A 23,041-nucleotide genomic window follows, 5' to 3' on the forward strand; every position below is an offset into this window, starting at 1 on the left:
TCGGCTCCGACCAACACAGAAGATCTCGACCGAGATCGACCTACAGTTTCAGGTAACCCTCAGAACAATATATAGCTCTGGGTTGTATAAAGCAACTAATATGCATATACAAATATCTCTTTATATCTCTTTACTCTGTTCGGCTTTTTCTTTTCTCTGTATCTCTTTACTCTGCTCTGGTTACTCTGTTCTTTGTATCTCTTTACTTTTCTCTGATTACTCTTTCCTCTATATCTATATTACTCTTCTTCTCTTTATATCTTTACTCTACTCTGATTACTCTGTTCTCTGTGTTTCTCTACTCTGCTCTGATTTCCCTGCTTAACGTTTGTATTTAAAGCTTATGTAAATTTCTATGAATAGTTAGCCTGTCCCAAGTATAGGTTCATTAAGTCTATACTAAAACAGTTTAACTTTTCATATAATATCTAACCCTAGTTGCAACTCAAGGACTAACTATGTTGCCCTAGTTCGTTCACTAATCTCTGTTTATTTTTCTGTCATTAAAACTTTATAGAATTTTCTTTGGTTTTTATCTTTTCTTTAAACTTTTTATATTTCTTTTATCTTTGCCTCACTATCATGTTATTACCACTCCCTAAGTGTTTTATGAAGGTAATTATGCTCCGGAATTGGATAGGAAGCACAGCTTGAAACAGAAGCAAAAAGGAGATGGTGCAGTCAACTCACCTTGATTCCAGCTCTGATAAGTCATATGATTATGTAGAGAAAGAAGAGAGGATTATTTTGGTCGGATTGAAATTTTGATTTGAGTTTTAGTTCAGCAGAAATCAAGCTTTGAAGATTTGGAACTAAGAACTTTCCTCTCTTTTTCTCTCTTGGGAATTTCGGCCACAAGGAGCAAATGAACCAGCCTTGGGAGTTTTCAGGGTGTAGGGTGAGTTGTGATTGGTTGGCTTGGAGGTGGATTAAAATAATATTAAAATATCTTGTGTATAACTACTAAAACTAGATGTATCGGAACACTTGTAAAAACATCTCTAAAACTTATTTCCTGAGCTATTAGCATAAATGACACTAGCAACATATTTATTATGAGAATAAAACATGTATAATGAGGCCTTAGCATTGCTAAAGCCATCAGAGAGTGCTGGTGCTAAGCTGCACTAGTAAACTGTGAACCCGGTTAAATCGATTTTTTGTTTTTAACTAAAACTGACCAGGTAACCTTATAATATCATTCAAGAAGCTTCTAGTACTCATATAATGATAATATTATCCTATTATCTCTCTTCCCTCATGAATCGAGTCCGGTTCGTCAAACTGAGACTATTTACAAAAATCAGAATCAAAACTCCTAACCGAGACGGTTCAAAAACTAGGTTCTTCGCGATTGCGTTGATGAGCTTATCTCAACTAAGGTCCTAAGTTAAAGTTAATATAATGATAATGAGGATTGAGATGCTTGATAGTATAGCAGAGGTTCTCCCCTTACTGATCTTCCGGAGAAACCTGTACTTTCAGAAAAAATCTCGCGTACTCGAAAACCGGGGTTGATACAATATATATGAATAAGAATTCATATATATACATGTACATCCATCATTCATTCATTTTAATATTTTACATCATATTATTGAGTATATATATCACTCAAAAGCCTCATATGAAGCAATCTGTTTGTGAAATGAATACATTACAACCTAGGTAATAATAGGCTGATATATATGTCTCAACCTATTTTTTAACTTGCTCTCAAAGAGCTCTCAAAGAAAATTAATCAATTCCCTCCAGGCCCTTCGGGTAGATCCATTAGCTTATATTGATTCTCACCACTTCAGCTTTGCTGGGAAATACTATAAAAGCATCCAAAAAGAAAAGTAGGAACGTCACATTAAGAAACAAGAAAAGGAATTCAAATAATAATCCATCTGAATTTTGTGCCCCACCTTGTCAATAAGTGATTGATAGTATGGCTTCACTTTTTCAACGTCCACCAAAACTTTGCTTTTGCTATAGAGATCATATTTACTACATAATACATATAATTATGCGTGATGTTATTAAATAGTAATAATACCAAATGCTGTGTGCAAATATATATATATATATATTAGGAAAAGGACTAACTTGAAAATGTGAAGCCACTTCAAGTTCTCGAAATCTTCTTCACTCATGAGATGAGTATATGCTCCCTCCTTATGCAAAGCTGCAAAAGAGTTTTAAGCTTAATACATTGTTATTGAAAGAAAATTCTAAAAAATAATTATGATTTTTTTTTTTGGTTTACAAAATAAAACGAACTTTTGGGCCGAACAAAAAATGCCTTCTTATGACATAAAAGGAAAAGCACATAGTAAATAAAGATACTTACGATAAAATGAGTGATATCTAATAATGAATAACCCAGGTGAAGGTAAAGTGGTACCATTTTCCTTTGCTACCTATAAATTCAAGTGAAGTATAAATTTATTATATATCTTGAACAAAATAATAAACAAATTATATATAAATTGTAACTATATATTTAATTACTCACCATATACATATAGTCATCATGTCCCCATGACATGAGTACATTGTCTAATCCACATCCTTTACTATAAACTCCTTCTTTAGTGTTATAAGCAGGATTTTGGCTATCCGGGTTTTCCTTAAAATACTGAAGCATAGGAAAAGTTTATATTATTAGTCGGTGATAATTTTAGATTAAAAAATATTATTTGTACATTAAAATTAATTATTATATATTATGTATAAATATATGTGTAATTTAATTTATTTTTAATGTATATTTTATATTTTAATATGTATTTTATACTAATGATCAATTTTAGTATAAGTTTAACAGGATTGTTTAAGAAACATTAAAAAAGGGGGTCATTTTTATAGTTTTGTTAGAAGAAGGCTACCTTGTGGTGAACATTTTTTTCATCAAAGGCACAACCGACAGGAAATGTATCTCCTGCAAATATATATATTTAATCATTTGGTTAAAAATTTGAATTTAAAGTAACATACCAAAACTAGCTAATTGGGAATTTAAAGATTGATAAAATAATTATACATGAAATATAGGGATGTGTCTTATTTAAAACATTGTAAATTGAATAAAAATAATTACTACACAAATATTTTTGTAATTAATTATTTACACTCTCTCAACCTTATTGTAATGAGCTAATAAAAATTTGGTTTTGTATTAAGCTTTTAAAATGATAATTAATTTTAAATATTGTAATTAAATTTTATTTTTAAAAAGTCATAGTCAAAATATTATTCCATTTCAAAAAAAAATATCATAAAAAATAAAAAATATTCTTACCAACAACAGCCCATTGAGGAAGCTCACCAAATTGAGGAAGATGAAGAATCTTTCCTAAATCTGAAATAAGCAAATATTCATTTGTCAATTCATATTAATTATTTATCAATAATAAAAAAAATTTAAAAATAAAAGGACAAAAAATAACTAAAATTAAACTAATTAACCTTTATAATAGAAAATTAAAAAAAATCTTAAATTTTAAATTTAATTACCATGGATGAGAGCAGTTAAATGTAACCAATCCTCGTTAGGATAATCTTTTCTAATAGCTTCTGCAGTTTGTAACAAATGTTGAATTTGAGGTTCATCCAAATCAGGATCACTATCATCCACTACTTCATTAAGCATCTCACAACATTCCCATATACTCATTGCTGCTTTGTCCAATTTTTTATAGTGCTCCCTCATTTTCTTTACCTATATTATTAGCAAATGGAATTTTCATAAATTAGCATTGAGCTTTCATGTTATTGTGTATTATTAGTATATATAAACATGTTTGAGGAAAATAAGAATTTCGCTTACAAAATCGTATGTCTGATTAATATGTTGCAATCGATAAAATTCTTCCACACCTTTTTGTCTTTCACTTTCAATATCATAATCCCTGCCAAATAATCTTATTAGAAGACTAATTTTATTTTGATTCTGAACCATTTTTATAAATTTGGATGTATATTGTTGCATGATATATGTAAGCTTTTTAAGAAGAGCTATGAATTTGTAAATTATTTTTTATAATTATCTAATAATATCTATTATTTTAAATGACTATTTAAACAGTAATTATATATAAAAAGTTGTTATATTTATTGATATATAATTTGGTATATATATAAAAAGTGTTTCACTTTGTGATCAAAATTAAATTCTTTCAAAAATGAGAAAAAATCTCAGTTTTATTAAGACCATGTGGGTCACAAAGATACAAAAATTTTCTCGCCCTTTATGTAGTAAAATTAGAGCAAACTAAGTTTAAGTTAGGTTTTTTATTTTTAAATTATATTGACATATGTAATTAGTTGCATATTTAACATTTAAAACAAAATTAAATTGTTAAAAATATTAGATAAAGAAATGTAGCAATTTATATGTCATTTCTATTACTAAAAAAAGTTAGAGTTTAATTTTAATTACTAAAAAAATTAACATAAAAAATCTTTAAAAAAATATCTATTATGCACAATCACATTTTAAGTTTAAATAAGACTTTTACACCAAAATTTATATTAGATATAATTATTTATATGTCTTATTATATCAAATTAAATCTTGTTAGATGAGTGATTTTATGTCAAGTATATGGCGTTGGCTGCTTAAAAACATAAATTTTAAATCAAAGAAATAAAAATCAAATAAAAGAGAATATTGAAAGGGGAACCGAAACCTGAAGGATTGGCCAAATGCATTGCTTTCTGGGGCCTTAAACATTCTGTCCTTTGTCGCCGACACAAGCTCACTGATTTCTTCGGTGTGCACATTCTTCTTCTCCTCAACTTGGGACCCTAGAAAAAAAAAATTGAGATATGAAATTTTCTACCTAGAAAAAAAAATAACGCTCCAATACTTTTTTTTTAAAAGAAGAAGAAAAACATAATCAAACCATGGGCAGGTTGCTCAGCCTGGATGGCCATTGTCTCTATTTCAAATAAGCAAGAAGAAACACAGGACAAAGAAGCTTAGAAACTTGGAAGAAGGGATAAGAAACTCTAGTAAAAATGGGTGCGACAATAACCCAAGACAAAACGAGTTTATATAGTACAACACCAAGTCCTTGTCGTAAAATTTGAAATCTTGGAGTCCTTAACTAAAATATGTTCCGGAGAATTTATCATTATCTGTATAAACCAAAACCATACCATTCTTAGTAACTTTCCAATTAATCAAATTTATGCCACCAACTATATGCCATTAGTGTGCTTACCAAATTCACCCATCTATACGTCATAATAATCCAATAACACCTGTTTCAATACTTGCAAGAATTTTCTTTTCTGAAAAAAAAAAAACATTCCATTTATATTTCTATAACCGACAATTTGTTTGAATTCTTGTAACATTATCTTTTCCTCCTTACTAGAAACACAGTAATGTCCCTACATATGTAAATAAATCTCTCATTTCATTTATTTTTATATGATAAGAACATCATATCGAGGGAAATATCTTATTATCCCTTCTTATTAATTGTGATAATGAAATCATACTCGATCTTAATTATTGTCAAGTAGAAAAATAAATTGAGTTGATTAATAATTTATATTATGTTGTATATTTATGTGTATTGATATTTAATTAATACATGCTAACTAAGAATATTGAAATTTTTATTCTTTTTAATAATTTAAATAGAGTAGATAATCATTTACATCTTAATGATCTTAACATGTTATTGTGTCCGTTCTCATATAATTATTTAGTAAATAATCTTATATTTTATATAAACTAGAAGGTAAATCCCTCTATATACATGCAGATAAATATATAAAAAAAGATAATATATTTTTATGATAGGATAATTTTAAATTAGTTGATATATAGTGTAAAATTATGCTAACTAGCACATATAAATTAAATTTTGTTAAACATATGATCTTGTAAAATTAAATGAAAAATTATATTTAGAGTAAAATATTGTTTTAGTCCACAATTTTTAAGCTAAATTTTAGTTATGTTCTTAACGTTTGAAATTTCATATTTTCATCTTAGATGCTTTATTTTGTCTTATTTTAATCATTTAGTCAAAATTAAAATTTTTCTTCCTAGAGATATCTTTTTTCCTCTATTATATCTTCTTTATTTCTCTCATTATTATGTTATTTTTGCTTTCAAATAATAATAATAATAATAATAATAATAATAATAATAATAATAATAATAATAATAATAATAATAATAATAATAATAATTTTGAAAAAAAATTAAATTTTTATTATAAGATTAAAATAAGATGAAATAAAATGTTTAAGATAAAAATATAATATTTTAAACGTTAAAAATAAATTTAAGACTTAATCCAAACATTATCAACTAAAATAGTATTTTAATCTTATATTAATTAACTTAAGTTATATTTAAGAGAAAATCTATCTCCAATTTAGAATAATTGTCCCTTTATTTTTAATTATCTACATAATTTTTTTAGAATAATATAAAAATATAAAAGTTGATTTATGCAATTAACTTTTGAATAATTCTATGGTCCAATTTTATGGGAGAATTCCCACGTGACTGCTTCAACGTAGTTTGTAATTTTTCAGAGGCCCTTGTTTTTTTTTTAATTGGAAAGCCCCTTTGTATTGCTTTTGCTTCTAATTTGGCTTCACACGATCCGAATAAAACCATACGGGGGAAATCAAGTTGGGTTGGTTTAGTGGTTAGTTCACTAGTCCGCTTAAACAAATATCGGGGGTTTGAATCCCGTTTTGTGCATGCAGAGCGACAAACCCTTAAATGGTTCAGTATCACAACAGATTAGTCCTTGACCTGCCGGGTTGGGGGATACCATAAAAAAACAAAAAAAAAAAAACAACCATACGGGGGATAGCATTAGATGTTGCAAAACTATATTGGGATCTGTGGGAGTTGTCCCATAAAGTTGTTCAAATAGAATTTTCAATTTTTATTTGTGTAATATAATTATATAAGTATTTCGTCAAATGGCTCCCAAGGATACTACAATTTTTTTTTTTCAATGGAAAATGCATATTGCTAATGAATACCACAGAAAAACTTGATGTTTTTCATGTATTATCTATATTGAAAACAGGGCGGATCCAGAATTTTTTTTAAGAGAGATCGAAAATTAAATATTTATATAATTAAATATTGTATTATATAATTGATGATATTATTTTTTATTTTATTTTTAATAAAAAATTATTAATAAGTGCTATATTAAAATAGAAAGTTCTACTAAAAAATAATAATTTTATATTTGATATCATTCATAATAACTAAAATTTTAATTTTTATCTTTTATTATTATAAAGAATGTAACATGAATAATATAGATCAATTATTCTGATATTTTTTATATATGCATTTAAAATAAATTAGTGAACAAAATATGTAAGATATTCATACCTATATATTTTTTTATTATTCAATTAGAATTTGTTATCAAAATTAAAGTATCTTTTTATATGATAATAGATTTTTTGGTGACTATATAATAATAGATTTAAAAGTCAAGGAAAAATTTAAAAAGATAGAAGGAACAATAAAAAAAAAGAATTCATCAAAACAAATGGTTAATGAAAAAATAAAGAATAGAAAGAACAATTAAAAAAGATTTATTGATCAAAATAGTTGACCTAAAAAAATATAATACATTATTGATGTTTAAAATGCAACAATTGAAATTTAAACCCAGGTCATGGGACAAAAAATATTCTAATTAGCCACTAGACTAACAATTCAAATAATATACAGAAGTTAAATGCATCATCATATAACTTTCAAAATTTTAAAGTTAAATGCATCATCATATAATCATATAATATATAGAAGCTTCAAAATGTTTAGGACTGCCGCCTTCTAAAACCGCCCCTGATTGAAAATAACTTTCGTATGTTTATATTTTTGTGGATTTTCCTTTTCGTAACTTTTCTTTTTTGGTGAAGCATTTATACGAATTTTTAAGTAATGGATTTTTGGGCTAAACTGTTTGTTGATGCACTTGTAGTATTATTTGCATGGTTTGCCAAGACAGGGAAATATCTTGCATCATTCATGCATAAAATCGAAATGAATTTCCTACACTGTTATCTAATTCGAGCTTTCAACTGATAAGAATGAAATCGAAATACAAAGGAAACTCGTACCAACAAAGCCTCTCATCATATAAGCAGGAAGAAATAAAATAAAATGCATTTTGAGAGTCATTATCCTCATCCTCCTCACTAGATTTTCTTTACAGTTTTTATACAAAGAAGTGTAAAAATAAAACTGGAATGCTTCTGAAATTTGCAGAATAGGCACAGAAATACAGAATATTGTGCGTATTATATAGCAGTCACACAACATTGTGTTTTTGTGACAACTATTCATAAAGAGATCTTGTTTGTTATAGCATCAAAATTAATTCAACTTGGATACTAGAAAACAGATCTTTCAAGAATATGACACTAACAACTATGGTAAGGAAGTGACGAGTTCATGATAACATTGCAACAATCCACCACAATAAATCATCTTTATGGCAAAATACTGTCACAGCAATGCATGCAAGAGTACATAAGCTACTCCCATCATCTATACTTATACTAGTTTTAGTTTACCTGCTTGGTCATCATTTTAACACTTCTAAGGGTAGCGTCTTGAGGGGAAGAGAGGAAGAGGAGGGCTTCAAGAATCTTACTTCTCCTCCAAGACCATAACTCTCAAACACTGGTGAAGGAACCCGAAAATATCTACTATTTGTATCAATCAATCCTCCTCCTAGGTCAAAACGCTAAACAATAGAAATTCAAAAGCACAACACTTAATAGAAATGGCTAGGTCAAATGTTATCAACTAAAACATGCAAAAGCTGAAGCAATTGTTCGTACACAGGCAAAGTAGCAGCCGTTAGCTTAATTTCATCAAATTCCTCAAATAAATGGACAGAGCAACCGATGAAACATACAAAGGTGATAGAATCTTCATGAATCAGGAGCCATGCTATATTCCCATAATCCCATTCCACCATATGAGCAAGGTGTGAGAGATAATATATACTGGTACTGCAACATTAACCTTGACATACAAATAGAGACCTCTCTGTTTTCGAAAATCATTTCTCCTAAATCTAAATACCTTATCAGAAACCAGCTAAACTAGAAATGCAAAAGGTCATCTCTGCAGAATAATGTAAACCTTTCACAAACCTTTCAACTATGGAAACATCTCAATTTGCAATACCAAGTTACCAACACACTGAATAGCACAGAGTTAACAGAGACAAAACCATTTAACCAACCGAGATCAAATATAACATCAAAGTGTAAACAAATTCACAAGCCGAGCCAAACACAAAGACTCGTGCAATGCAGGGTTTAGGGTCCAACAAACAATCATACATACATTCACCATTAATCCATCCTATTAAAGAATATTATGAACAACAAAACCCAAACTTCCTATCAAAAACATGTCCAATTGTTAACTCATTCATGAAAATTGCAAAGCACAATCAAGAAGACAGGAAAATTGGAAAATGAAGGTACAATTATAAGACACAACTATCTATATTTATGAATGAATTGCAACATGAAGGGTCACAGTTTTCAACTACACAGTCAAAAGAATCTTTACCCCCCTAATTCCAGAATCACACAAAATCCCTGACCGAAAATTCCTCAAACAGGTGCATAGGAACCAGCATTAGCACCGCCACTAAGCATAGGACCGTACGGAGATTCAGTATCATCAGCAACAAGATCTTCAGTCCCTCTCAGCACAGCATGGATGAAAATCACAGCAGCACCAACAAGAAGCGACACGACGAGATTAAACCAGACGTTGGCGATGAGGAGAACAACAAGGGTTAATACAGCGAGTGCCAAAACGACGGCGCGGTCGTCCAAAACGACGAGGTTGAAGAGGTTTAAGGGCTCGTCGCGGGAGAAGTAGAGGAAGTACCAGAGAGCGAGGAGGAAGAGAACGAGGATTAGAGGGAAGGGACGTGAGAGGAGGGAGAGGATGAGTGACAGGAAGAGGAGGATGGTGTAGTTAAAGAGGAAGTAGGCGAGGTTGTGTGACACGCGCGCCGACGCGTCTTGGAGGGAGTGGGGGAGGGAGAGGGCGTAGAAGGAGAGGAATTGGGACCAGGGGCGGCGCGTGGAGATCACGCTCTGCCCGGCTTCTTTGAAGTGAGTGAGGAATTCGGATGACATTGTTGAGGGATCTGAGCGGGAAGGCCAAGGGGGTTTCTTGTGCTGGTTTTGGTGGAATTGTGGAAATGGAAAGTGTGTGTGTCAATGGTGTCGATGAAGGCAATGAATGAAGACCAAGTTTCGGAGCTGACCAGTTGGTTAACACCGTGTGAGGGACTGCGTGCAAGTTCGCTTATTGGGATATTTTTGTAAAAATGGGTCTATGACTTTCTCGTATAAATTGGGCTTTCATACAATTTCAATAACACAACATAGCTTTCGTCCAATAAAAGGAAAATAGACAATCACCAAAAATAAAAGTAGATACAGGAAGAACCGAAGGGAATCTACTATCTAGGCTGAAATACTTGTGGTCAAGTGGAGAAGATAAATCTCGAAAAACCTGCAACAACGAGAGGGGGAGACAAAGGCACAACTCGTTGGTAAGGGACATTCATCATCTCATAGCTAAACATTGGGAGATCAAAGTCAAAGACACACCCAAACTTGGAAATGCCTGTGTAGATTGCCTTGCAAAAATTAGCACCAGTATGCTAGTTGGTTTTTTTTTTTTCTTTCAGCTTTTTTTTTTAAGTTATTAAAACGGAGCCGGAATCCAGAAAAGAAGAATTATAAAGAAACTAAACGAGGCAGAGCTGTCATATGTTCATCATTTACAAATATCCTAACTATCGTCCTAAGAGGAGTAACTTAAAAATAGAATTCTGGGTCTAGATAATTTTACGTGCAAGACAATCGGTGCATTAATTGTTCTTTTTATAAATATTAACAAAAAGAATATTTCAATTTCTGGCTTTTCATCTATTATCTCTAATGAGAATATTTGGATAATTTTTGAGGTCTCTGTGATTATTGATGAGGTCTATAGCATTTTAGAGTCACATTCTACTCTCAATTTTCTTATCCCCATAGTCCAAACTAAGCTTGATCCTTGATTCAACCCTTAGAGTTCCACGTTGAAAGCTGAGTACCTTCCTATGTTGTAAGAGAATCCAGCAATCCACTCACTATTTTCATTCCTCAAAACTCTTCTACATTCGGCTTTCCTTAGATTTTCTTGCATAGTACATTAGTATTGAGAGTGATCCAGTTATTGGGTGGGAAATTCCATTTCACTAACATTTCCTTCATGTTTTTGGAAAGGCTTATCCTCTATCTTCTCTCAAAGGCGAGTCTAGTTTCCTCCACTTTCTTCAAAACTTCTCAACGGCCTTGAGGTGGTCGTTGGTATTTCACTTCGTGAATTTGACCGTTTCGCTAGCTCCAAACCTTCCGGCAACCTTCTCAACGGCCTTGGCTATTGTTAACTTTGCCAAGATTAGTGGCCCAAGCGACGTTCCGGCGTAAGTTCGTGGGTACGGTCTTTAGTGCGGTTCTCTTACTGTTGGTACGAGTCGTTGTTAGTACGGATTATCTGTTGCGAAGTTTCGGGTAATATTGTTCTTTTCTCTTCTTTTGGTGCCTTTTTTGTAGGTGATTATCATTCATTCCCATCATCATTGGTGCATTCCCATCATTACTGTGCATCATCATAACATCGACACCAAGCATCAACCTCATTGCAAAGTAGTAAAAGATGGCTCCAAAGCGTAGAACTACTCAAGAGATTGAAATGGAGGAGTTACGCTGTCAAGTTAAGGAGTTGCAAGAGCAACTTGCAAAACGTGAAGCTGCTCAAAATAATAATGGCAGGCAGAGTGATAACAGTTCTTCTAGTGAAGAAGATAATGCAAATCCATTTCATTATTCTTCTTCATCTGAAGATTTATCCACACGAAGAGCACGACGCAACATGACTCACAAAGTTAAAGACTTAGGAATCAAAATTGATGTTCCTGTGCTTGAAGAGAGACTCTAACCAGATGAGTTCATCCTTTGCACAGTAAAAAGAGTGTTCGAGTTAAAAGACATTCCAGACGACAAGTGCGTAAAGCTTGTAGCAATCAAGTTGAAGAAGCATGCGTCAGTTTGGTGGGAGAATCTCAAGCGTCAGCAAGAAAGAGAAGGAAGAAGAAAGATCAAGACATGGGATAAAATGCGTCGTGAGCTCAAGCACAAGTTCCTTCCTGAACATTACAGGCAAGACACCTTTATCAAATTTCATAATTTGAGGTAAAAGTCATTATCTGTGAAAGAATATACAATGGACTTCGAAGAGCTGCTTATGAAGTGTGACATTCAAGAGCTTGAAGAACAAACAATTGTTCATTATCTTGGAGGATTGAACATAGAAATTTCTGATGTCGTTCAGCTGCAACCATATTGGACCCTAGATGATGTCATTAGGCTGTCATTAAAGATTGAAAAGCAAAGAATACAAAGGAATAACACTCAGTCACCGAAGGACAAAGAAGTCATCCTTGATGTTTAACAAGAAGTAAAGACAGGATTTTTTAAAGGCAATAAGGAGCGTGGATCATCAGGTAGGAAATGCTTCAAATGTCAAAGTTTTGGGCATATTGCTGTTGATTGTCCAAACTAAAGGGTTATCACTCTTGTCAAGGAAGAGGTTAATGAAGAACCAATTCAAGAGCAAGAGGAGTAAGGTGAGGTTGACTATGCTATTGAAGAAGTTTCACCCGATTGTGGAGAAGCTTTAGTAGTTTGTCGAAACTTTAATACTGCAAGGGTAATAGAAGACGAGAATTGGCAACGCCACAACATTTTTCACACAAGATGCACTGTTGAAGAGAAGGTTTGTAAGGTCATCATAGACAGCGGAAGTTGTGAAAACGTAGTTTCAAATTATATGTTAGACAAACTGAAGCTTCCAACCGAGTTACATCCTCATCCTTACAAGTTGCATTGGTTAAAAAAGGAGAATGAAGTTAAAGTAACAAGGCAATGTTGTGTCCAATTTTTTATGGGAAGCAAATACAAGGATAAAGTATGGTGTGATGTCATCCCGATGTATGCTTGTCATTTACTGTTAGGACGTCCTTAGCAATATTAAGATGTCTTCTCTGGTTTTTCTGTTTCAATCACCTTATGTTGTTCCCAAGTCATTGATTTTTCTTTCTAAATCAATCTAATTTGGGGTTGTGTGGTTTATCAGAGTTTCGTTTTCTTCAAGCCAATAGTCCCTCCAAAAGAGCATATATTTATTGTTCCCTATAAATTTGGTGGTATGCTTTTGAAATATTGATCAGATTTTTACCAGGTCTTTTCATAGGTTAGAGTTTGTGTCTCTTGCTATTGGTTGAAAATTGACATTATCCGTATTGCAATATTTTTTATAAAATACACTTACCCATAGTGTATTAAGATTCTCTCTCAATTGCCATATAACTTTCAAAAGAGAGGCATCATTCATCCATGTTGATTTTTACATCCCAAACCATCTTCATGTGTAGGTGTGCAAATGATTTTTTAACTAATGACATGTATTTTTTCTCTTATTTTTATCATCTCCCCAAATAAACCCCCTTTGGAGTTTTTCTAAATCATTGCAAATAGATTTAGAAATATTTTCGTGTTGTATATCAAAATTGATGCTAGGACTAATCATTGACTAAACTAGGGTTATTGACATTTACTCTATTATCCCTTCAATTTTCTTTGAACTCTTTCTAGAGCCACTTTCAAGTTCTCTTTTCCTCTTCTGTTATTGTTGATTATTGCTCTTAAATATCTTTCCAGATCTCTATTTTCTTTGAAATCAGACTTCTCTAAGATGTTCTGTTTAGTTCCATTGGATGTGTTTCTTGAAAAGATAATAGATAATTTGCCCGTATTGACCTTTAGACCAGCTACCTTTCAAAAGATATCCATAACCTTATTCACTTTTTCATTTGTTGTTCAGTTGCTTCTATGAAAAGAAGAAGAACGTCTACAAACACGAGCTGTGAAATTTTTAGACCATTATTTTCAATGTTCATAGGATTCCAATTTTCTTTTCTCACTTATTGCTCTATGTATTGGGAGAGCTTATCCATGCATATGACAAAAAAGTGGGGAGATATGGAGTCTCCTTGTCTAATTTCTCTTGTAGGTTAAAAATTGTCAGTTTTACTTCATTCCAAAGGATGCTATAATTAACTGATGTAACCCCTTCTGTAATGATGTTGATGACTTCGGTTGGTAATTTTATATCCTAAAGCTGTTTTTCCATGAACCTCAAATGATTTTATCATAGGCCTTTTTAAAATCGATCTTGATCGCCATGTAATTCTTTTTCCCTCTCATTTTCGTCACAGAGTGCATTTCTCCTTGGCAATATGAATGTTATGTTAAATCTTTCGTCCTGGTATGAAGCTTGACTGATAGGGGCTTATTCTTTCATTCAAATGGGACTTTAATCTCTGAACCAAGATTTTTGTTAACATTTAGTCTGATGTTACAAAGGGCTATAGGTTTTAATTTGTTGACAAATTCTGGATGTTGGATCTTGAAAATGAGAGCTATAAGAGTATTATTTGACTCTTTTATATGCCTTCCGAGTTCCTCAAGCACTCCTTCGTATGATCACAAATCCTGTTTAATTTTTCTTGAAGAACACTATTGGATATTCATCCTCTCCATGTGCTTTAAGTGAGCCATACTACTAAAAAAGTTTTTTTTTTTTTTAAATTTCTACATATGTAAGGACTCCTTTAAGCAAGTTGCAATTTGAAAAGCCTAAATTAGATGAAGACATATTTTCAATGATGAAGGGATATGTATTTTGTAAGACCCAAAACCTTTGAAAAAGGGGCTATCATTAGCTAATTTCAAATTCAGAGTTTTTGTAGCTTTAATTTCAAAAATTTTTCTATTAAAGAAAATTAAAGAAAATTTTGATTTAATGAATTTGAAATAAATTGAGATTATTATCCAATTTTATAATTATTGGATTATTTTCTATATTCAAATTATAAAGTTGGTAATTGTGAAATAATGAGGATTTCTATATGATTTGGATTAAATAGTTAATATTTTAAATATTAATACTGCTACTTTTGGAAATTAGAAGAATTAATTATATTATTCCTAATTTTTGGATTCAAGCATTTTATTGAAAATAATTTGTGAAAATGATGAACAAATGGTATTTTCTATATATAATTAGTGTTGGATTTACATTGGGTTTCAATTACTATATTATTCCCAATTTTATGTGAAATTACCATAAGTACAACCTAATTTTCTTGAATATCCTTTTGAGATGGCGATTTCAAGTATACTTTTGGAGTCTTATTTCTAACCTTGTTTAAAGGAGTTTTGAATCCTCTTTGAAAAAATTCGAAACAGAATTTATTTTCTGTTGCTTGATTGAGATTGGAACCATTGTTCAATTTTGATGAAGTTAATTTAAAGTTGGCATGCGCTATTTTAAATGAAGTTTTAAAGAGCTTCGTTGTTTAATGGAAACCTCTCCGTTTGTAATGCACCACTTGTTTCCTTTACCAATTTATAAGCAAACTTTTAACTCAGATCTTCTTTTCTAAATAGAAGTTTAACTTTCTCTTTCATTCCTACTATAATTTCATACACGCTTGTTTGAATATGAACTTTGAGAATTTTTGAACAAGCATTTGATTTTATTCCGAGCTGTATGATTGCCTTTGGTTAGGTTGTGCACCTAACTATCTTTCTAAAATATTTGAGGAAATATTTTAGCTCTTAACCAAGCCGGTGCACATCTTGTTTTTTAGAACTCTACATAATCTACTTCAACATAAAATTGAATTAGAGCAAAGCCACGTTTATACTTTGTTACTCTCTTGAAGGATGTTTGTTGTTTAACTTCCCTTTCAGACTGCAAAGTGATTTTTGCAAGATTTTGATTCTTTTATGAACAATGTTTCCGGGAGTATTTTTAATCGTGCTTTTGAGTTCTATGAGCCTTGTCTTGGGTCTGAGATATTCTTTTCTATAAACCTCATACTTCTTCGACTCAACTTGAAATTGTTTCAAACTAATGCACTGATTTTCTGCTTATTGGTCCTATTGAATTTCTTTGATCCAAGGTTGTCTTTGAAGTTGTCAATTGATTTACTTCTAGCAAATTTCGCTGCTTGAGCATCTTGGCTTACCTGGTATTGCATACGCTCTTTCAAACATATGGGTAATATCTTTGACATTTGTCTCTTCTTTCTGAGTCTTGTATCCTTCTGAGTAGACTCGAGAATTGTTTTGATATCATGTGTGACTTGTAGACATGGTACTGCGATGCGTTAGTTCGTTAAGACGTGATATGTGTATACGAAAGTTGAAGCGGTAGGTGTGCAGTGTTATGAGTTGTGGATGTTTTGTTCCTTGCAAACGGGTTTGCGGTTGTTAGGCTTATGATCGATTATGGGGATTGTAAAGTGCTTGATGGAGTTGGAAGGTTGAAGCTTTGAAGTGGAGATGAGATTAGTATGCGGATGTTGAACACGTCGTCGTAACCTCATCCTGTTTTATAACCTTCAATGTCTTGCCTTACTATCACATCTTTGACCCATGTCACCTTTTGCAATGAGCCTACCTTGTAATGTTTTCTTTGCACTCACACTTCTACCTTTGCATCCTTATACATATGACAATCAAAGTATTTGAAAACGGTATATGTGTTAATATTTTGAGATATTTTTGCTTCTTCCTTAAATGTGTTCAAGAGTGAACTGTTATGAAATTTCTTTCGTTTTGTATCAATTTTCGAGGGCAAAAATTTTTATAAGGTGGGTAGAATATAAGACCCAAAACCTTTGAAAAAGGGGCTATCATTAGCTAATTTCAAATTCAGTGTTTTTGTAGCTTTAATTTCAGAAATTTCTCTATTAAAGAAAATTAAAGCAAATTTTGATTTATTGAATTTGAAATAAATTGAGATTATTATTCAATTTTACAATTATTGGATTATTTTCTATATTCAAATTATAAAGTTGGTAATTGTGAAATAATGAGGATTTCTATATGATTTGGATTAAATAGTTAATATTTTAAATATTAATACTGCTACTTTGGAAAAATAGAGGAATTAATTATATTATTCCTAATTTTTGGATTCAAGCATTTTATTGAAAATAATTTGTGAAAATGATGAACAAATGGTATTTTCTATATATAATTAGTGTTGGATTTACATTGGATTTCAATTACTATATTATTCCCAATTTTATATGAAATTACCATAATGCCCTTAACCCTAATTTTCAAAATGAAATCCTAAAACCCTAACCCGACCTGTTTCCCCCCAAGACCCAGCCATAGCACCCACAATGTACCCTTACCAGCAGCAGTAGCACGCGCTGCTTTCCTTTCTTCTTGAACGAAAGAGAAGAAACGGCAGAGGGAAGGGGAAGAAGGGAGATGTCCGCCGGCGCCACTGAGTCTCGCCACCACCGCCGATGCCTCCGAGTGAGACGCTGAGCTGCTGCACGCGGGGAAGCATCTTGCCACCACGTCCTGCCCAGTTGAGGTCGCCGCCGTTGTTCGCGGGCCGACTCCGTCACAAAATCGGGGTTGAGGCGAGAGGGGAATAGATTGATGGGAAGGCCTTGCAAGGAGGGTTCACGCCGTGCCGCCGTCAGTGCTAGGGTCTGACGCCGCCTGTCACCGTCGCGAGCTTCCTTGCCGTTGCCACAGAAGCTGCCTTTGCCGGTGCCGTTGGAGGCGCGAACGGAAGAACGCCGTTGAGAGGGGAAACGTGAGCTGCGAGCCACGGGCTGAGGAGAAGCTCCACCCTCGTTGCTGCTGGAGGAGTTCCGTGCGTCGCCGCCGAGGGTTACCGTGGGTGGGGAGAAGACGCAGCCGCCTCACGCCGTTGCCACCATCTGAGCTCGCTGCTGCTGATGATGGTAAGCCCATACCGCCACCGACAAAGGGATTCAGGCCGCCGCAGGTGTTGCTGCCAGAGAAGGGAGCTGCATCTCCGTGATTCCGGCCGCTGGGAGAGGTTCTGTGACCTATGGGAGCATTTTCGGAGCTCCGGACTCAGCTTCTGCCACTTGAGACCCTACTGCCATCGCCGGAAAAGTTTGTCAATAAAGGTTTTATTTGAGGTTTCTGTCCTTTTTGAATTCCACGAATACCGTAGTCACTACAGGTTGGTTTCAGTTGGCGCGATTGGAAATTGTCGTCGCTGCCGCTTGAGGTGGCTGCCGGGCTGCTGTTGAACCGGTTCAGAGACTGCCGCTGTTCTGGTTCAGCCGTTCCTTCTTCGTTTGAAAAGCATTTTCAATTTGAAAGCTCTCTAGTTACTATTCTGGCTTCATACACTAAGGTTTTGCGGCATCAATTGCTATAAGATTGAGTTTCTATTGTTATATATCATGATTAGTGTTGCTGTGGTTACCGCAGGAGTGGCTTGGAGCCGAGGTTGCGGTTGTTGGTGATTTCGGTTTAAGAGAGGAGGTTCCTGTGACGCGTTTGGGTTATGATTTTGGCGTTTTGAGGTAGAGGTGCTTTCCAAAAATTATATTTTATATTGGAATTATTATATATGGATACTGATGTGAGAAAATGTGTATTTGGTGATTGTATTGGCCTTATGTATTATTCGATTGTGTCGAAAGATTATGAATATTTGTTTGGCTGAATTTGTTGTGCGGCTTTGTGAAATGGAATGTTTGAAGTTGATTCTTTAAAGAGTTGTAATTTGAGTTTAATCCATTGAGAATTGATTTGAGTTGAGTTGACTCTCTTGATAATGTGAAAGATAGAATACTCTTTGAAATTCAGCCTGGTTTGCTTTAATTGGTTTGGTTTTGATAAATGATTGTTGCTGAACCATTTCTTTAAAGCTTTGGAAATGTGTTAAATCGGTTGATATTGATTTGATTTTTAAACGGTTTCCTTGAGATATGAAAATGAGATGATTGTTGGATTTAGCTTGCTTTTGAATTGATTTCTGGTTTTGAGCTATTGAAAAGGAATGAGGAACGGTTTAGTTGGGACCTGAACCGAGTGGCAAAAGTCCAAGTTTTAGGGGAGGTGCTGCCGAAATTTCTACAAAATCCTAGTCTTGTTTGAAAAGTTATTTAAAAAGGGATGGATTCGAGAAATTGTATTATTTGATTTATTAAGAGAATATTTATGTTTTCAAGCTTAACTTATGTAATGAACCTTATGCCTTGAGTTCGGCTTATTTAGAAATTGAACTATTTTTACCATTTGAATCACTGAAGGAAAGAATGATGCTATAATATTGATTTCAATATAAAAAGGAGCTTTTAGTAATTTTAAAGGAAACTAGACTTTTGATTGAGTAATTAAGTTTGAGGCATTTTGGAAGAGGTTAGAAAAATGGGTTCCAAAAAGAAATCTGAAAGTGGTTTGATTCAAATGAACCGGTTCTGTTTCAAATGAGTTGATTTTTGGGCCGGATGGGAACTTGTGATTTTGTATGGTTCGGTTTCATAATAAATTCAGTTTTATTTACTTGAGCCGAGAATCTATGATTTTAAGAGTTTCAATGGGTTTTAAGGAATTGATATAGATTGACCTTCCCTAAAGACTTGAGACTTTGTCGAGAAACTTTTGTTATAAAATTTCATTGTTGGATGGATGATTTCGAATATTTTGAAATAAATCTTTAACTTGCCATGGTTATGGAAGTTTTAGAAAGAGAAAGCCGAGAGTGGCTTTGTTTTAAAAGGGGAACTTACTTTGAGTAAAAGTGGCTTATGAGCCTGAGATGATTTGAGAAATGAGATCCTTAAAGCCAAGGCTGAAAAGAGTTGAAACTTGATTTCAAAGTGAATGGATTGAGAAAAGTGATTTATGGCTTAAATGCCGATGTATGAATTTGATGATGTTGAATGGTGGAAGTGCTATTTTGTTATGAGCCAGAATGGATGTGTATGCTATTGAACTATGGCTGATTGCCGAATGAGTTGTAGGCCGTATAGCTGATTATGAATTATAAGTTTAAGCCGAAGGGCTGTATTTATTGATAAATTGGTTGGTTCTGGATTGAACCGTGAGCCAGATGGCTGAGATGAATATTGTATGTGAATATGCTTGTGTTTTCTCTCTAGTTGTAAGGGCGACAGGGCACCGATACCCTCTAATGGTGACAGGGCGCAGATACCCTCTAATGGCGACAGGGTGCAGATACCCTCTAATGGTGACAGGACATATATTCCCTCTAATGATGTTAATGTACAATAGAGAGACTCTGTCCGAGTTAGCTATCGGACACGTCGGGTTGGCTTGATAACCGACAGATGATATCATCAGCCACTAGGAACAGGCATGCATCATATGCATCTATGTGACATTGTTTGGGTGTGCATGTTGTACTTGTTTTGTCTTTGTGATTAACTACTAATTGTTCTACTTGCTGTAACTGTTTGTTTGTGCTTGAACCTTCCTACTTGTGTTTGCGACTGAAATTCTGTTGGATTGTGATGGATTGGTTGCCGTTGGATTGTTTGGGCCTAGGGCCGTGGTTGAAATGATATGGACCGAGGGTTGGTTTCGGTTTTCTGTTTCTGGTTTGGAAAAAAAATAATGAAAGGCTATTTTGGTTCAGCATAGATAGATCTTTTTGAAAGGCTTTTGATGTTTTTGAGAATTGAACGATGCATCTTTCAGAAAAGATTTCCGACTTTACTTTTGTTGAAAACCGTTGTTTTTGAAAAGAGACATAAGACGGTTATTAATCACTGGAGTGGTTATCTTCACGTATCATATTACAGTAATTCCCAAAAACCCTCTACTGAGAACCCTTTCGAGGATGATGTTCTCACCCCCTCTACATTTTTCCCCTTTCAGGATATGGGCGCAGAAGTCACGAAGAGTTTATTTAGTTGTTGTTGAAATGCTCTATATTGTTTTAGATTATTATTCATTGTACCCTCGCCTTTATCTTGATATATTCCGTAAGAGGGATAGGAATTGTATTGGTTAATGCTTGTAATATTATATATATATATATGGATGTACTCTTTATGAGTTTTGTAAGTTGTATGGTATCTATGGATGTACGCTATCGAATGAAAGTATCTTGGGAGCGGTTTTGTGGTTTAAAGTTTTAAACAGGCTCATATTTTAGTATTAAATAGTATAAGTGTCGTCGTAATGTCCGAGCTATCAGAGTCGCGCAGCCGGAAGCGTGAGCTTTGGTAGTTAGGGTGTTACATATTTATGATATAGATCATCATAGAAGTTGATGACATGATCTTTAAGAGCTTGTTCATCTTCTATTCAATCTCCGTCCGATCCTATAAGTTTGAGAATGTTGTTTTTTCTTCTAATGATGGTCATAGTGTGATAGAATCTCATGTTTCTCTCACCTTACACAATCCATTATTCTCTGGATGTATGAAGATAGAATGCTTCATCTTTGTCTAGAATGTCATTGAGTTCATTGTTGAGAGATTTCTCTAGATCATCAAGAAAATGGTTTTTTCTATAACTTCTACTCTTTTAAATTCTCCCAAGTCTATTAAGGATCCACCTCTTTAATATGAAAATGTTCCTAAAGTACTCTTTTCTATTTTACCAGCTCATTTCTTAAGCTGTTAAGGTTGTTTGGTAGTCTCTGGTCATTACTCCATTTGTATTGGAGCAAGGATTTGAAGTTAGGGTGGTAGGTTTACATGATTTAAAATCTAAAAAAGTTTTTCCTCTTTAATTTGATTGTAACTAACCATTATCCGTAATATACAGTGGGTGGTGATTTGAGTTGGTTCTTGGAAGAATATTGACCACAACCTCTTAGAATTTGGTTTTTCATAAAGGGATGGAGAGTTCTATAGGAAGACTTTTGAAGACTCTTTTGTATCCCTCCCACAAAGACCACATCTGTTAATCCAAGCATCAAAGATTTTACATGCTTTGTTATTTGTTGGGCTTCCCCCTTTCTTCTTTGAACTATTCTTGATCTCATTGAAATCGCCTGTGATGAGCAAAAGGTCAAACATGTCATGTTCTTTAAAATAGGCCATAAAGTTCTTCTGACGTGATCTCACAAGATTGCATACACTGCATCCAAGTACCAGTTATCCTTATTACTGTAATTTATTTTTGTATATATGTATTGCTGATTAGCTTTAGCGGCTGTGATAGAGAAGTTGTTCCCTTTCCAACATACCATATTCTCCCACTAAAGCCTTCAGCATATTCAATAATGAAAATTTCAAAACCCCAGCTTCTTATTTTTCTTTTGGCATTTTCTCCCTTAATTTTGGTTTCACTAAGAATGATGATATCTGGTTGGTATTGTTTCAAGTATTCTTTTAAGGTGTGTCTTAAGTGCAACTAGCTGCTCCTCTAATGATCCAAGACATGATAATCTTTGGATGAGAGATTGGTTTTAATTTAGCTGCATATTTTCAGTATTAGCTTCTTCCAGAACAAGATTCATAGGTAAGTCGATGTCCTGTAAGAACCGGAATAACAATTTTAATAAAATAATAATTTAATCGTCTGAAATAGGTTTGAAAATATAGAAAATTTTTCTTGAAAATAAAAGGCGAAATTTGATTTCAATGAATTTTTCTGAGTTAGAAAATATATCTTTCGCGAAAGATTTTTGTTAAAATGTGTACCAGTACTTAAGCCGGCAGTATTAGCTCTAGACTGTCTGGTACCGTGTTTTAAGAAAATAAGATTTCAAAAATTTAATTTATTATTTTGAAAAGACAAAAATAATTTAGAATTGAAAACTGGACGCTAATTCTAAAGGTTTTGGCTCAAAATGGGACAAACGGATCAAAAACGCTAACGGGTTGGATCGAACCCAAGTTGGGCCCAAACCCAACATATATATGTGTGTAAATGAACCCAAATGAGCTCATAACACACTTGAAACCAAACCCTAGCAGGTGAAAAAGCAGAGTGAAGCGAAGAGAGAAAGCACTATTCATCCTCCGCTTCCGGTGGCCATAACTCGAGTTACGAAACTCCGATTCACGTGCCATCAGTGGCTACACGAAGCTCTTGCCGAGCCCTTTATTTCTATTTA

The 23,041-nt window shown here is 33.4% G+C and overlaps 2 protein-coding genes across 2 annotated transcripts; both read right to left on the reverse strand.

Annotated features, from left to right (window-relative positions):
* Nucleotides 1-1,790: 1,790 nt before the first annotated feature.
* Nucleotides 1,791-4,747, reverse strand: LOC107466159 (inositol oxygenase 4-like). Its single transcript, XM_052254694.1, has 10 exons — nt 4,677-4,747; nt 3,815-3,896; nt 3,502-3,706; nt 3,287-3,346; nt 2,874-2,926; nt 2,501-2,623; nt 2,336-2,405; nt 2,092-2,170; nt 1,911-1,974; nt 1,791-1,817 (listed from the first exon to the last, which is right to left on the reverse strand). Exons 1-10 carry the CDS (start codon nt 4,718-4,720, stop codon nt 1,791-1,793), a joined length of 807 nt encoding a protein of 268 aa, XP_052110654.1. The 5' UTR covers nt 4,721-4,747.
* Nucleotides 4,748-9,412: 4,665 nt separating this feature from the next.
* On the reverse strand, nt 9,413-10,345 carry LOC107466169 (PRA1 family protein D). The gene has a single exon (XM_016085155.3). It carries the CDS (start codon nt 10,165-10,167, stop codon nt 9,631-9,633), a length of 537 nt encoding a protein of 178 aa, XP_015940641.1. The 5' UTR covers nt 10,168-10,345; the 3' UTR covers nt 9,413-9,630.
* Nucleotides 10,346-23,041: the final 12,696 nt, after the last annotated feature.

Source organism: Arachis duranensis, chromosome 9, assembly GCF_000817695.3.
Source record: "Arachis duranensis cultivar V14167 chromosome 9, aradu.V14167.gnm2.J7QH, whole genome shotgun sequence".
NCBI classification, from domain to species: domain Eukaryota; kingdom Viridiplantae; phylum Streptophyta; class Magnoliopsida; order Fabales; family Fabaceae; genus Arachis; species Arachis duranensis.

Coding starts and splice junctions, on each gene's coding strand:
- LOC107466169 (XM_016085155.3), bottom strand. CDS start 10,167: ATGTCATCCGAATTCCTCACTCACTTCAAAGAAGCCGGGCAGAGCGTG.
- LOC107466159 (XM_052254694.1), bottom strand. CDS start 4,720: ATGTTTAAGGCCCCAGAAAGCAATGCATTTGGCCAATCCTTCAG. Junction 2,927..3,286: donor TCCTCAATGGGCTGTTGTTG/GTAAGAATATTT, acceptor ATATATTTGCAG/GAGATACATTTCCTGTCGGT. Junction 1,975..2,091: donor AAGTGGCTTCACATTTTCAA/GTTAGTCCTTTT, acceptor TGATCTCTATAG/CAAAAGCAAAGTTTTGGTGG.